Below are 14,264 nucleotides of genomic sequence, written 5' to 3'. Positions count from 1 at the left end.
GCTCATCAGGCGATCCACATCTGATAACACAGTCCAAATTGAACGATTTGGTCAGAGATTTGAGTCTGTCAAAAGCAAAAGCCAAGCTGCTGGGTTCGAGACTGCAGGAATGGTGTTTGCTGTCACCAGTTACAAAAATTTCTTTGTTTCGAGGCCGACATCATGATATTACCAAATTTTTTGCACAAGTTGACAGTCTCTGTTTGTGTTGTGAAATTGAAGGATTGTTATCAGCTTTGGGTTGTGATCACAACTCGGAAGAGTGGCGTCGCTTCATTGATTCGTCAATGTTAAGCCTGAAAGCTGTTCTGCTACACAAAGGCAACATTTATCCTTCAGTACCTGTTGGCTATGCAGCACACATGAAAGAAATGTATGAGAATATGGAAATGTTGCTGAAGCACGTCCAGTATAGCAGGTACAACTGGAATACCTGTAGAGATCTTAAAGTCGTTGCTCTGTTACTAGGACTGCAACTCGGCTATACAAAGTACTGTTGTTTCATCTGTGAATAGGACAGCCATGCCAAAGAGTCGCACTATTCTCGACAGAACTGGCCACTCTGTAAAAAGTTAGTTCCAGGACAGAAAAATGTGGCACATGAATCGCTTGTTGACCCAGTAAAGATATTATTGTCACCTCTTCACATAAAACTGGGACTCATGAAGAATTTTGTGAAAACACTGAACAAGGAAGGTGAAGGTTTTCATTATTTAAGACAGATGTCCCCAAGAATAACTGAAGCCAAGATCAAAGAGGGCATTTTTGTTGGCCCCCAGATGAGACATGTTATGAGTGACAAGCGGTTTGAAAATCTGTTAGTTGGGCCGGAAAAATTGCCTGGAAATTGCCTTGGACTTCTTCCCCACAAATCTTGGTGCTGTCAGTGACGAACAAGGTGAAAGGTTTTACCAGGACATTGCTACGATGGAGAAACGATACCAGGGCAACTGGAATCCGTCAATGCTTGCTGACTACTGTTGGGACACTGTAATGTGATGCACCAGACATTGAATACAAAGGAAAATCAGGAGCAAAACACTTTTAATTCTGTTGAATTTAATAGCTTGTGCAAAACATAAACGTGACTAAATACGTTATTGTCAGTAAACATATAAATGTCTATTTCTCAGAGTTCCTACGTACTGCAGTAAAACCAAAACTATATTTGTGGATACCCAGTAGATACCTGTCACAAAAGAGCAGTCACAATGAGGCATTTTAACATATAAAGGAGCCTCAGTAGCATTTCTTGACAAACTACTATTGAATAATTTGTTGGCTAAAGGTACTTATTGATAGTATGTTATACAGAGTGTATGCAGCATTGTTTACAATGGTCATCAGTTTTACCTTTATTCTCTTCACTGCTACTACCTTCAATGAAATAACAGTACATCCCATAACTGAGCCAGCCTTCTTAAGTAGCTTGTTGATTTTGTGAGCCTCTCTTGAAATGATGCTACCAGATCAGAACACTACAGAATTTGTCCAGCATGGATCACCTGAACACAGGTTACCATAAGACTGAGATGCTTTCTCATTTTAATTCAAATTATACCATAAAGCTATGAGTTAGTTTGTTCTTATATGGTACAAATAACAGACACAGAAGTGGGATTTGGTTTTAGTCTATTTGGGTGTACTATAATAATACTCAGATTGCCATACAACCCTGACAAATACCCATCCTGAACTCCCACTGCTCTGACTGTATGTCTCTTATTACCTTACATGTACAGTATGTAAGCTGCGCTATGAAGAGAATCATACAGTACAACATGTGAATAAAAAGACTATGGAATAGCATTACAGTATAGTACAAACCTTAAAATCTCTCCTACTGATTTTATTATCAGTACATTCACAGATCCCTGAAAAACACACAAAAATAAAAACATTTGTTCAGTCATTGATTCATTCATTTTCTGAAACTACTTAGAAAGTGCAAAAAGACAGAAGCCAATCCCATGCATTCTATCAGAGGGTACACATTCAGTCATACAGCATCAATTAATCATTCTGATGTAGGATGAAAATAAAACTAACCATGTTATTCTCACTATTGTCCTGCTTACTGTCTCTTGGAGTAAGCAAATTTTACCCCCTTTTTTCAAGTTTTTTATTCCCACATGCTGAAGATATGTGTTTCAGTTTGATAGCTGACTTTAAACTGATCTAGTGTAAGAAAGTGTGGGTGTGCAAGTAAACTCAATTTCCCTAGCAATAGATTGGCTTTCCACCCAGGACTAATTCCTGTTTTGTGTCTGATGCTGACAGAACATGCAAGTGTAGCCCGGTAATAAAGGAACAGGAGATTAAGTTGTTTTTTTTTGCTAAAACACTTGTGCAGTTGAACGTCTCAGAGTTCAACATCTGAAGGGTCCATGTTTAATGTACTTATAATGGCCAAAAAATAATAAACGGTTTAGACTAACAAATGTACAATATATCTAATGGGAAAACCATGTAAATACTGTAAATACATAAAAGAACTATGTGATCATCCGAAACTTTATTTATAAGTTGGTAATCAATCAGTATACTTAAAAATATACTACTGCCCTACCAGTAAAGTTCATGGGATATAAAATAACTGATATTGATTTATAAAAATAATAATTCAGACTAGATTTTATTTTTATTTTCTCAAACATCTGTTAAACAGACCATAGACCATGAACTTCTGTATAAAAAAAGCATATTATCAACCATATATTATTTAAAAAAACCTGATCACACAGTAAATCAGTAAGAAAGAAAAGTTTCAAAACTTGGACCAAACACCTTACCTGATCATCCCCATAAAGAATGATGCATTCATCAATGTCTGTCCCGCTGTTCACATAAAAACATAAAATCCACTCAATGGAAGTGAAAATGTACAAAATTAAAGAACACACTGTACAGTTTTTGATTTAGTTTTTTTAAGGTTTGTTTACTTCTTAAAATGTTACCAAACACCCAAGCAATACAAACGTGCATACTTTTGAAATTGTTCTCATCAGAATAATAAAGTCCTTGCTAATCAGTGGATATTGACAGTCAAAATTTTTTTTCTTACCAATAGTCTAATCTGAGAGGCACAGTTTCCAGTCCACTCACTTGACAATAAGGTTCTAAGGAAGATAGTTCATAAAGCTGGATTTCTCTGTCACTATTAGAGTTATAAAAATATATCATTTTAAAATAAATTCAAAGCAAAACCCCAGCAAAAATGCAATTTTTGACAAGAATCTTGAATTTTAGAGGTAAATCTTACCCAGTGCCTAAAATAAGTTTGTTGTATTGAGACATAGTTGTAAAATCAGTCACCCATTTTGGCGTTCTGTTTAAAGGACGATCCTATAAACAAAAAACAAACAAATAAATTAACAACTATTTGAAATTGATCCATGACACAATAATTAATGATCTATTGGCAAAGTGAATTACAAACATAAAGTTACAATTATTTTAATATGTTACAGGTGTCAAAAAATAATCAATTTTTAATTGTTCTCATGTCTATGTGCATTTGGGGGGCTTATACTGTGAACAAGTCTCAAGCTGAAAAAGCTTTTTATTTTACCCATTTGCTCGCAACCAAGCAACGCGGGCATCATGATATATTGACATTCAATCGAAATGGGATGTTGGGAGCAACATGTGCAGCACAACAGTACTCACTAGTATGTTAACAAACTTTGCAGATACTCTAATTTGAAACTGAAAGAGCGCTACTGTCTGAGTATGGTAATTGAATCCATGATGCCTGAAATGTAAAACTGCACGCTGTGACGCTTTAAACTTGTACTAAGCAGTACTCAACAAATCAAAAAATACCATTATTGCTTTTGATTGACTTGTGGTTTTATTGCAATGCACTACACTTTAATTCAAGTCAGTTTTTAAAGATGCAACAAGATCAGTTAAAGAAGATGAAGTAAAAAGCTTGAAGAGACAGAAAATGAGAAACAGTGAAGCAAACCCACAACAATAAATAGGACTGGATAGGAGACAGAGAGACAGACAGAAAGAAAGATAGACGTTGAGAAAACAAGATTAATGAAGAGAAAATAAAACAGAAATGCAGTCCCCTGCTAAATGAAAAAGAATGGAGGCTTTAATAAAGAAAATTTGGTTATCTTCAACCACACAAAATAGTGTAATCTGTTAGCAATTCAAGAAACACGACCCCTTAAGAATAATAATAATAATAATACATGTTGCTTATGTAGTGCTTTTCCAATGCTCAAAGTGCTTCACAGAAATTCAGAATAAACACTAGAGCATAAACAACTTTGGATACAAATAATATCCAAATAAAACAATAAGTAATGATAAATACAGGATAAAAACATTTCTTAAATAGAATAAAAGAAAATAATGCAAAATAAAAATACAAAAAATATAATATGCAATCAAAAAACCTTGAACAAATAACATAATGTGTGATATTGATGCAAATCACCCTAAACGTCAGGACAAAAAATTATCAGAATGTCAGGATAAATGAACAAATGAGTTTTAAGTAGTTTTTGAAGGACTGAATTGAGTCATATGATTTAATTAGTTTAGGGAGATTTTTCCAAGATTCCTTGCAGAAGATGAGGGTCTGATGACATCATTACCAAGAGTGATTGAAAAGGAGATCATTTTCTTAAGCTGAGCATTAGTGACAATTAACATGACTTTTGTTTTGTAGTACAGTAGTTTAGTTTTTAAGTGTTATGTTCCATCCAGGTTTTAATTTCACTAGGGTAAGTTGTGAGCTAAGAGTGATCTAATAAACTTTCCCTTTTAACACTGAAATCTGCGTATCATCCTCATTATAACAATAACTCAGTCCAAAACTATGATATAATTTAGTCTGTGGGGCTTCCCCAACTGTACTGCTTTCACACCACAACTCTGGTTCACCCTCTCAATCCTGCTCTCTTTTCACCAAATTCCTTTAATTTCGCTCGTCGTTCTCTCAGTCAGACTCCATTTATCTACAATTAGTGCAGATGTTCCAAATGCCACATGGGAGGTCGATGAGAAAACTGGCTTAACTAATCACTCCCTCATGTGAAAACATGTTTAGCCAATTTTCTCAATGAACTTCTGAGGCCAAACAGCTTTGCAGGCACATCCACCTACATCCATAGAGCCTGAACCACGAACCCAGTGTCTTTATTTTAAAACCTGCACCATCATGTACCCTAAAGTGCTTTATCACATAAGCATGTAGATACAGCACAGCAGATAGCTGGACATGTTTAGGAACTCCTTGTGTGACTGGAGCTATGCTGGACCTGCTGTTGTCAAGACTAACTAAACTCTTTGGACTTAACCCACTGGAGGACCGTGCCAGAAATACTCAGAATATTCTCAATTCTGAAAGGTAGAATATTATGCTTAAATGTATCAAATGCTGCGCTAAGATCTAACAAAATTAAAATACTGTTTTTTTACTGCTGTCATACGGTAAAAAAATCATTAGTTTCCCAAATCAGGGAAGTTTCTCAGCTATGAGGTATTCTGAAACCATTACCTACTGAGTTGGGAGACGACAACACACTCCAGAATTATTGACAGAAAAGGTAAGCTAGAGAAAGGCCAAAAATTGTTCAGATTGTTATCATCAAGACCAGGCTTTTACATAAATGGTTATGTCAGGAGGGCAGGATTTGATAAGTGTGGTGGGGATAGAGTCCAGTACACAAGTAGTAGGCCTAATCTTCATGTCATTAATAGAATACTGTAAATGTAGATGAAACTGGGGAAAATTTGGGAAAGGGGCTGGATGGTTAGGAAAGACAGGGAAAAGTACAAAAAGAAGGTGTGGTGATGTACCTTAAGGGCTCGTTTATACTTCACGCGCCTGCATCATGGCTGCCACGCATTCCCAGCATTCATTTGATGCGTCCTCTGAGCAGGTCCTCAGAAATTAATGCAAAGAGTACGCGAGTTGCAGTACCAGCAAAAAGTCGGGGGGCACAGTGTGCTAAAAGTCGGAATGTGACGTCAGAGTCTCTGTTTACTATCTACATGTGACAGAAAGCTGCTTTGAGGACCCTCTGGGATCAATGTGCACGCTTCGATGTTTGATGAATGGTTCAATGCGGTGAAGCAAAATGCTGACATACATTCACATGCCGATATGCATTTGTGGACCTTTTATATTTAAGCGTCGCATATTCCCCATCGTAATGACACAATACATTTTAAAAGTCTCACATACCATCTTTTCTAAGGTCTTTTTTTTTTGCAACTTCACAACAGCAACATAATGTACAGCGCTGTATTTGAGCCACAGAGGAAAAAAATTAAGGAGGCAGTGAAAAGGTATTTTGTGATTAAAGTGGAAATTTCAACTTTAATCTCGAAATGTCCACTCTAACCTCGTAGTTTACTTTATCATTAAAGCAGACCATTGCAAAAGTCATCCCAGTTTTTAATTGCTACGAGCTTCTGGGACTTCCTCCTGACCTGACAGCCAGCAGCAATAGATCACCACACAGAACACATTAAATGTACGATATTCCAACTCTCTGCAAATTTAGAATCTTTAGATTTATACTTGATATCACATTCATGATGAAATGCATTAAAGTATGTACGTTACATTTTACAGATAAATTGTTGATTTCATTTAAATAATGAATACTGTTAATAATTACATACATGGGAGTGACACGGTGGCACTGCTGTCTCACAGGGAGTCACGTCACTGGTATTCTCTGCCTGGGGTTGCATGTTTTGCTGCTGGGTTTCCACAGTGTGCTCCGGTTTCCTTCCAAAGATATGCAGATTTGGTGACACTAAAATGACGCATGTGTATGTGAGGGCTTGTATTCACCTTGCAATGAGCTGATGCCATGTCTAAGGATTGTTTCTGCTTCGTGCCCAATGCTAACTGGAATGGGCACATCCCTGGATTGATGGATTTAATCATTAGACATCCTTTTCAGAGGTACTGCAGTAAGATGTCATTGGAATTTAATGGCTGTTCCAGGCAATTCACAACACAGCAAAACCGAACCTGTTCTCACCGTGATAATATCTCGCACTGCCTCCTGGTGGATTCCTCCAGATTAATGTAAAGTACGTGCACAAGTATAAACAGTAAAACGCTTGCGTAGCAGGAGTGTCCACTGCAGCATGCATCGAATGAAGTATAAACCCGGCCTAGGAGTCAATGGCAGGGTGCAGATTTTTAAAGTAAAAACAAAGTGCCTTGGGTTCTGTGGGTGTACGATGTGAAGGTGAGCTGATTACCTATTATCTGATGAGATTAGCAAAGTTGTTCCTCGTCAGCACTCTGCAGATAGCAATAAGGATGTTGGACCTGCTGCAGTATAAAGGGAGCCTGTGTAAGTATGTGTAATTTTAGTTTATGACTGCTATTTGTTATCATACAATTAAAAAATACCTTAGTTTCCCTCATTTTATTCTTTAATCAAAAATCAAAATCTGAACATTATTTTCATTTTTTTGTTTTTACTTCTAAAATGAAATTTCAAATGCCAAAAAGTGTATGGACCGTCGGGATTCAGTGCTATGGAGAGGAGACAAGCAGCTGGGAACAGTGGCCTGGGTGCAGTAATCGAATGCCACTCATGGAGAAGGGTCGCTCCTGCTCCCTGGACCCTAACCGACTGCTCTGGGAAGTCCCAAAGAATGCCAAGGGATGGTGGTGAGTTCAGGGAGCAGGGCTCACAGGGTCACTGTAAATGGCAAGGGATGACAGCGGGGACACAAACCGGATAAAGATTTGACTGTGCTTGCTGGAGAATGTCTCCTCTCTCTGAAGAGACCATAATAGCTAAGCAGAAGAAGGCACTAAGGCACATGAGTGGTTTTAATGGATGGATCCTGACTGTATTTTAACCTTTAATCTTAACCTACATCTTGGATTCTTCATTTGTTGATTTATTTTAAACTCCATTTTGTAAAGGATTATTTATTTATTTATTTACGGAACATGCGCTGCACTTATTATGAACACTGCTTGAATAGGAATAAAGTCACTGTCCACTTTGCACCTACCCTTGCTGCGCTACGTGTACTCGTTACCCAGTCTATCTCAGTTTCATTCAAGATTCAAGATACCTTTATTGACACTGTACAATACAATTAAATATCATATGGAGAAAGCCTATAGATGCCTTGGATAAAAGCAGAGTAGAGATATAAGAGTTGATAATAAACTAAGTAAACATTAAACTATGAGAAGCACAGTTAATATTAAGAGTTCCAAGTTTACAGAGTAAGAGTAAAGGTAAACATGCAAGCATAAACAGATAATAATAAATGAAGCCACAATGAAGATGTAATGGTCATGAGTTCCACATGTGTCATATACGAGGTGTGGCAGAAAAGTAATGAGACTGGCAACACTGCAAGTGATCTGGCAACGCTGTGCTGTTGTCCTTGATAGAGCACGTGTATCAGTACCCTCCCATAGCTCATTGCGAGTTTCAACTCCTTCCATTAACTACGTGATTTTTGTGACTGCTATTAGCGAAGTTGTGTTTTTGGTTGTGCGTCACGCAAAATGGAACAGCGGAATTTGGAGCAACGTTGTGCCATTAAACGGCAAGTGTGACATTTGAAAAGTTAAAACAGGCCTATGGGGAACAATCTTTATCCGAGCTCAAGTTTTTCGCTGGCACAAATCATTTTTGGAAGGCAGAAAACACGTTGAAGATGAACACCATTCAGGGAGGACTTCAACTTCGAAAACCAATGAAAACATCGAACGTGTGAACACTCTTGTGAGATCAGACCGTTGTTTAACATTAAGAATGTTGAGTGAACAATTAAATTGGAACAGATTTACCGTTCATCAAATTTTGACTGAACATTTGCACATGCGAAAGGTCTGTGCCAAAATGGTGCCGAAAAACTGCTCTCTCCATAACAAAATTTTTTACCTCAAAAGGCATTCCTGTGGTTCCCCAGCCCCCTTATTCGCCTGACCTCAGTCCGTGTGACTTTTTTCTTTTTCCTAAACTGAACAATGTCCTCAAAGGACGTCATTTCGGGACTTTAGAAAACATCCAAAAGAGTGTAACGGACATGCTGAAGACCATACCGGTTGAAGACTTCCAGCGCTGCTACCAACAGTGGGAACAACGTCTCCATCGGTGTGTAGCTGCCCAAGGGAACTACTTTGAAGGGGATAACATTGATGTTTGAAAAAAATAAAAACTTTGGTAAATAAAAAATCAGTCTCATTACTTTTCTGCCACACCTCGTATAAGTGTGTGACAATGTGTTGTTGATGCAGATGTTCAGTTCAATCAGTGGTGATTTCTGTTATAGAAAGGGGCAGTGATCAGTGTGCATTTAATAGGCTGATTGCTTTGGGGTAAAAGCTGTTCTTCAGCCTGGTAGTATGAGCAAGCAGGGCTCTGAAGCACCTGCCAGAGAGCAGAGCAGTAAAAATTCTATGGCCGGGGTGGGTTGGATCTTTACAAATGTTCTTTAGTGTAGTGAAGATATCTTCCAGTGATAGTAGCTGAGTGCCAGTAATTCTCTGAGCCATTTTAATAATATGCTGGAGGGTATTCCTGTTCTCAGAGGTGCAGCCAGAGTACCACAGTGTAATACAGTACGCGATGACAGACTCTATAGTGCACCTGTAGTAGTTAATCAGCAGCTGTTGTGGGAGTTGTGCTTTCTTCAGGCTCGTCAGAAAGTGAAACCTTTGAAGACTTTCATGACTATTGATGTTGCAGATTCATGGAGGTAATGCCAGCTGTGGGAAACTTGGGCATCACAGGAGGATGAATTTGTATTATTTGAATTATTTCAGATTTACACATTGATGCTAAGGAGATGCATTTCATTTTAGTTTCATAATCTTATTATTTAATTAATATAATACTTCATAATGGTGCTTGCTGAGACCCTAAAACTGTATATGGGTAGTACACATAAGTAAAATACACCTAGTTAGCTCATAATTTAAATTGCTAAATATACTAGTATACAGTACTTACAAAGACTGTTTTACTTCTTTTGAGTTTTAACTCTGGAGACCAGTAATTGATTGTTCCATCTTCTCTGACTGTAATGACAGTGTTGTCAGGTGCAGACCGAATATTAAGAACTGGTTCCCCATGTGAGATTTCTGTTACTGTGGCAGGTAGAATGAAGCTGACCTCCTTTTTTCGGGCTACGGATTCTTCCTTTTCTGCAAACTCTAACTGCATGAAAGTGCAAAATTCATCCTGTGGAATGTCAAAAGTTAAGATTTATCACTTATAACCAAAACAACAATCAAGGTATATGCAAATTTATCCAATAAATAACATCAAAAGCTGTATCAGAGAACAAAGTTTAACTTTAGTCATATGAACATAATACTTTTCTTTATGTTTGGGTTCAGAATATGAATAACTAAATTTAACTTCTTAATCTTGAACTGTCCTAAATTCACTAGCCCTTGTTGATCGTTGCATGTGTTATTTTTTTAGTCTTTCTTCAATAGTCAAAATAAGCCATGTATGCCATATACTGTACTTTTACTTCTTACAGAAGATTTTACTTATGTCTCAAACTTTTATTATTTCACAAAAGATCTTCCTCTAAAATTCCTTCAAAAGTGTATCACACCACCAGTCCTAGGGAAAAGAAACATACAAATATATGGTTGAATAATATTTTAAAACTTAGATATCTATCAGCTTGCTACTGAAAAACATAATCATTTGCAATCTTTATAAAATATATATCCTTATCAGCAGAAAAACAGATTAAGAAATTAAATACTGATTGGCTATCATGACTGTGAAACCTGATACTAAAAGGAAATATGAAATTATTCTAATGTGTAAAGGTTTAACGGAGTTTTAACAGTGGGAAAGTAATGTCACCACCCAATACTAAAGAAGTCTGACTATAGCTTTCCAAGGTAAAGAATCTTTTCTTTAGCTTAGTGTTAAGGTAGTGATGGTATAGAACAAAATTATTAAGGTAGCACCAGGATGCAACCAAGTAGAACTGAATGACCAGACAGGAGTCATTAAAATAGACAAAACTGTAACCAGAAAACTGAGTGAGACAGAAAAAGACAGAAAGAGACACATGAAGAAAAAATACGCCAGGGTAGAAAACATACCATAAACTACAGAAGATGTACCAATTGGGGTTATTTGGAAATCACACGTGAAACCTATCAAGCAAACAATGTCCATGAACCAAGAATGACCCTCAGGACCACAACCACACCATTGGACAAGGTAATTCACATAAGAACCCTTACGATATGAGTCCACAATATATTCACCTTGTATTTCATCCAAATAATCTACAGTTACAGGAGGGGGTGGGCAACCCTCCTATAATAAGGACTTGAATGTACAAGTTTCAGAAGAGAAATGTGGAATACCGGGTGAATTTAAAAATGATACAGCACAACCAGATTATGAGAGACAGGATGGACCCATCTACGAATCTTATAAGGTCTGATAAAATGAGGTGCTAACTTGCTACATGAAACTCTTAGGTAGAAATCAAATGTGGCTCACTCTCTGCCCTGCTTGGAACTCAGGAGCAGGCTTATGCATATAGAACACAATCCTTTTTGCAGAATCACTCGCCTTTTACTGAACAAGTCACTATATAGAATGAAGTCTTGTGAGGTAGACAGTATAACTAGGCACTGATGAATCAGTAAAAAGAAACATGCAACAAAGTTGGCTTAAAGCCATACACGCACTCAAAGGGGGACAAAGGAAGGATAAAGCATATTTCTCACAAATTTTGCAACTGGCAATAATTCTCTCAAAGTTGCTTGATTTGTTTTAACTGTACAAGAGAGGAACTTCTCCAAGTCCTAATCAACCCATTCAGTTAAACCACTGGATTTGGGATAGTATTTATTCAAGCATTAAACTGAATGAGCTTCCAAACTTGTTACAAAAGAATTGCCAAAATCTAGATGTAAATTGGGGAGTACGATCAGACACAACAGATGAAGGAAAAGCATGTAAATCTACCATTTCCTTCCTAGAAATATCTATCAGTTCTCTAGCAGATTGTAATTTAGGTAAAGAAATAATATAAGCTGCACTGAAAAATTACTACCACTACTAAAACAGATGTACAAAATGTGGAAAGGAGGTTATAAATTCATTGCTATGACATCCTAAGGATAGCTTATCTTTAATAATGAACTCAAGAAACTATATTCCTTCTAAAGCAATCAACCACAAGAAAGTATCATGACACCCAGCACATTAGTCTCTTATTTCTCCATTCTACTTCAAGGCAGATGTACATGAGGTGAATAAGGTTTGCATCTACTGTAAGTAGCAACCAACCAATAAAATTGAGCACTGTGAGCTTGTTATGTTGATGTAAGAAGTATAAAGCCCTGTTCTGACAAAGACAAGTTTAGAACACAGGTAATGTATTAGAGTTATTAAATCACCTGTTGTAAACCCACAATGAAGACAAGGACCTGTAGCTTCCCTCAGAAATGATATTCACTTATTTCAGGAGGCTAATCTGATCATTCTTATTCTGAGCAGTAAAAAATTTATAAAATTGTAAATACATATACAACTGGGCACTGACCTTCAGTTAATTATTAAGGTTGGCACAAATACTAGAGTAATATTAAACAAAAATAATGGCCAGGACACAATAGATAGTGAAAGGGGGCAGGCATTACAATAAACAAGTCAGAATACAAGAGAAGCTAATCAAACTGCTTGTTAAAAGCCAAAATGCTAAATGAGAAAATAAGTCAGATAAACAATGCAAAAGAATCCTAACTTTTTTAACCCCTAAAAAATGTTGTTTTTTTTGGCTTTTGATGAGTCAAAACTAACAAAAAGCTCCTATTGCAATATCCCCTTTATAATTCTAAATGATGACAACACCATGTACTGACATCCATCACATGGCCAGCAGCAGATGATGTTATCATAAAAACAAAAGCAAAATGTCAAAACTGGACAAATGATTCCATGCAAAAAAAAACTGTAGTGAAAATTCCCACAGACATCACACAAACCTGTTACATTATTGTAAAAAGTAGACAACAACCTCAGCCAGTACAGAAAATTTAAGCAGGGGAGAGAGTAAGAGTGTTAAAGAACTGGATGCACTACGTGGTAACGTTATAACCCTCCTTTGCAAGGAGGGAGACTGACTGTAACATCCTGAAGTATTGAAATGTTGAAAAGTCATTCCTTTTCCACAACATAGCTAGGCCTGTTAGTGTGGGGCTGATGGAAAGAATTTAACAGAATGAGATTGTTGAATTGTGTAGTGCAGTGCAGTGATGCCATCAAACCTACATTGTGAACAATTAATTGGTCCAATCAAAATAAGGAAAAAATAATATTCTTCAAAGCAACCTTACCCAGTCAATATTATTGTTTGCAGAGTAATCAATTTTCTTAAACAGCTCTTCTATCTGCTCATCACTCTACAGAAAAGTGGAAGACATAAATCATAAGTTACTGTTTGCAAAAACATACAATTATCAGTGTAAATAAAAGATATGCTCTTCCAAAAATATTTTAAAACAGTCAGGTATAATAAAAGAACCTAAACTAATAATAAAAAATCTCAGCTCCTTCTGAAAATTTTTGCTGTTGTGCAAACAAAATGTCTTTTTTATACATTGTTCCTAGCATCTCCTAGAATTTACTTGTTGCCTATATTGATTGTAGTGCAGAAAGTCAAATAATGATTTGGCAATCCAAAAAAATGACACCAGCAATGCTAAGAATAAGTCTAGTTATAGTTACTGTGAATATAGCATAGAGGTTTCATGAAAACAATTTGAGGAAACAAACAGAATATACCCATAATGTTCACAGATTAAAATTAGTGTTCAGTTGTTATTCATGTGGCATTTGCACATTCTCTTCATGTCTATGTGGATTTTCTAGTTTTATCACATGCCCCCAACACATGAACAAACTCACATTCACACAAGTAATAATTTGGAAACACTGATTAGCCAGCCAGGATAGGCCCCAGAGCCCTGCAACCCTTAACAATTTGAAACCCACTTAATTTTATTATGTATGTGATGTCAGTGTAGATTTTCTAAAAAGAAAGGGCTGATGATCTAGACCATTTTAGTCACTAGAGTAAACATGATGCTCTCTGCCATTGGAGTACAGCCCTACCAGATGTTATGTAAAGCAAGTAATAAGTTTCACTCAGCAATCTTCTTAAGCATTTTTTTCCAATTTGTTAACATATAGTTGCGACTGTATGGGTTAGCCCCATGCTCCTCTTCATTTTTGGGAGCCTTTAGAACCCAA

General features: G+C 36.7%; 1 protein-coding gene across 1 annotated transcript in view; it reads right to left on the bottom strand.

Annotated features, from left to right (window-relative positions):
* wdr95 (WD40 repeat domain 95) overlaps positions 1–14,264 on the bottom strand; it is a 120,821-nt gene that overhangs the window by 47,494 nt on the left and 59,063 nt on the right. The window contains exons 5-10 of the mRNA XM_039745733.1: positions 13,349–13,414; positions 9,975–10,205; positions 3,263–3,345; positions 3,065–3,157; positions 2,793–2,838; positions 1,828–1,874 (exon numbers count right to left, since the gene is read on the bottom strand). Coding sequence (XP_039601667.1) covers positions 1,828–1,874; positions 2,793–2,838; positions 3,065–3,157; positions 3,263–3,345; positions 9,975–10,205; positions 13,349–13,414 — 566 coding nt within the window. The remainder of the gene's footprint in view (positions 1–1,827; positions 1,875–2,792; positions 2,839–3,064; positions 3,158–3,262; positions 3,346–9,974; positions 10,206–13,348; positions 13,415–14,264) is intronic.

Source organism: Polypterus senegalus, chromosome 2, assembly GCF_016835505.1.
Source record: "Polypterus senegalus isolate Bchr_013 chromosome 2, ASM1683550v1, whole genome shotgun sequence".
In the NCBI taxonomy this organism is placed as follows: Eukaryota; Metazoa; Chordata; class Cladistia; order Polypteriformes; family Polypteridae; genus Polypterus; species Polypterus senegalus.
This window is presented reverse-complemented; position numbering and strand designations above follow the sequence as displayed.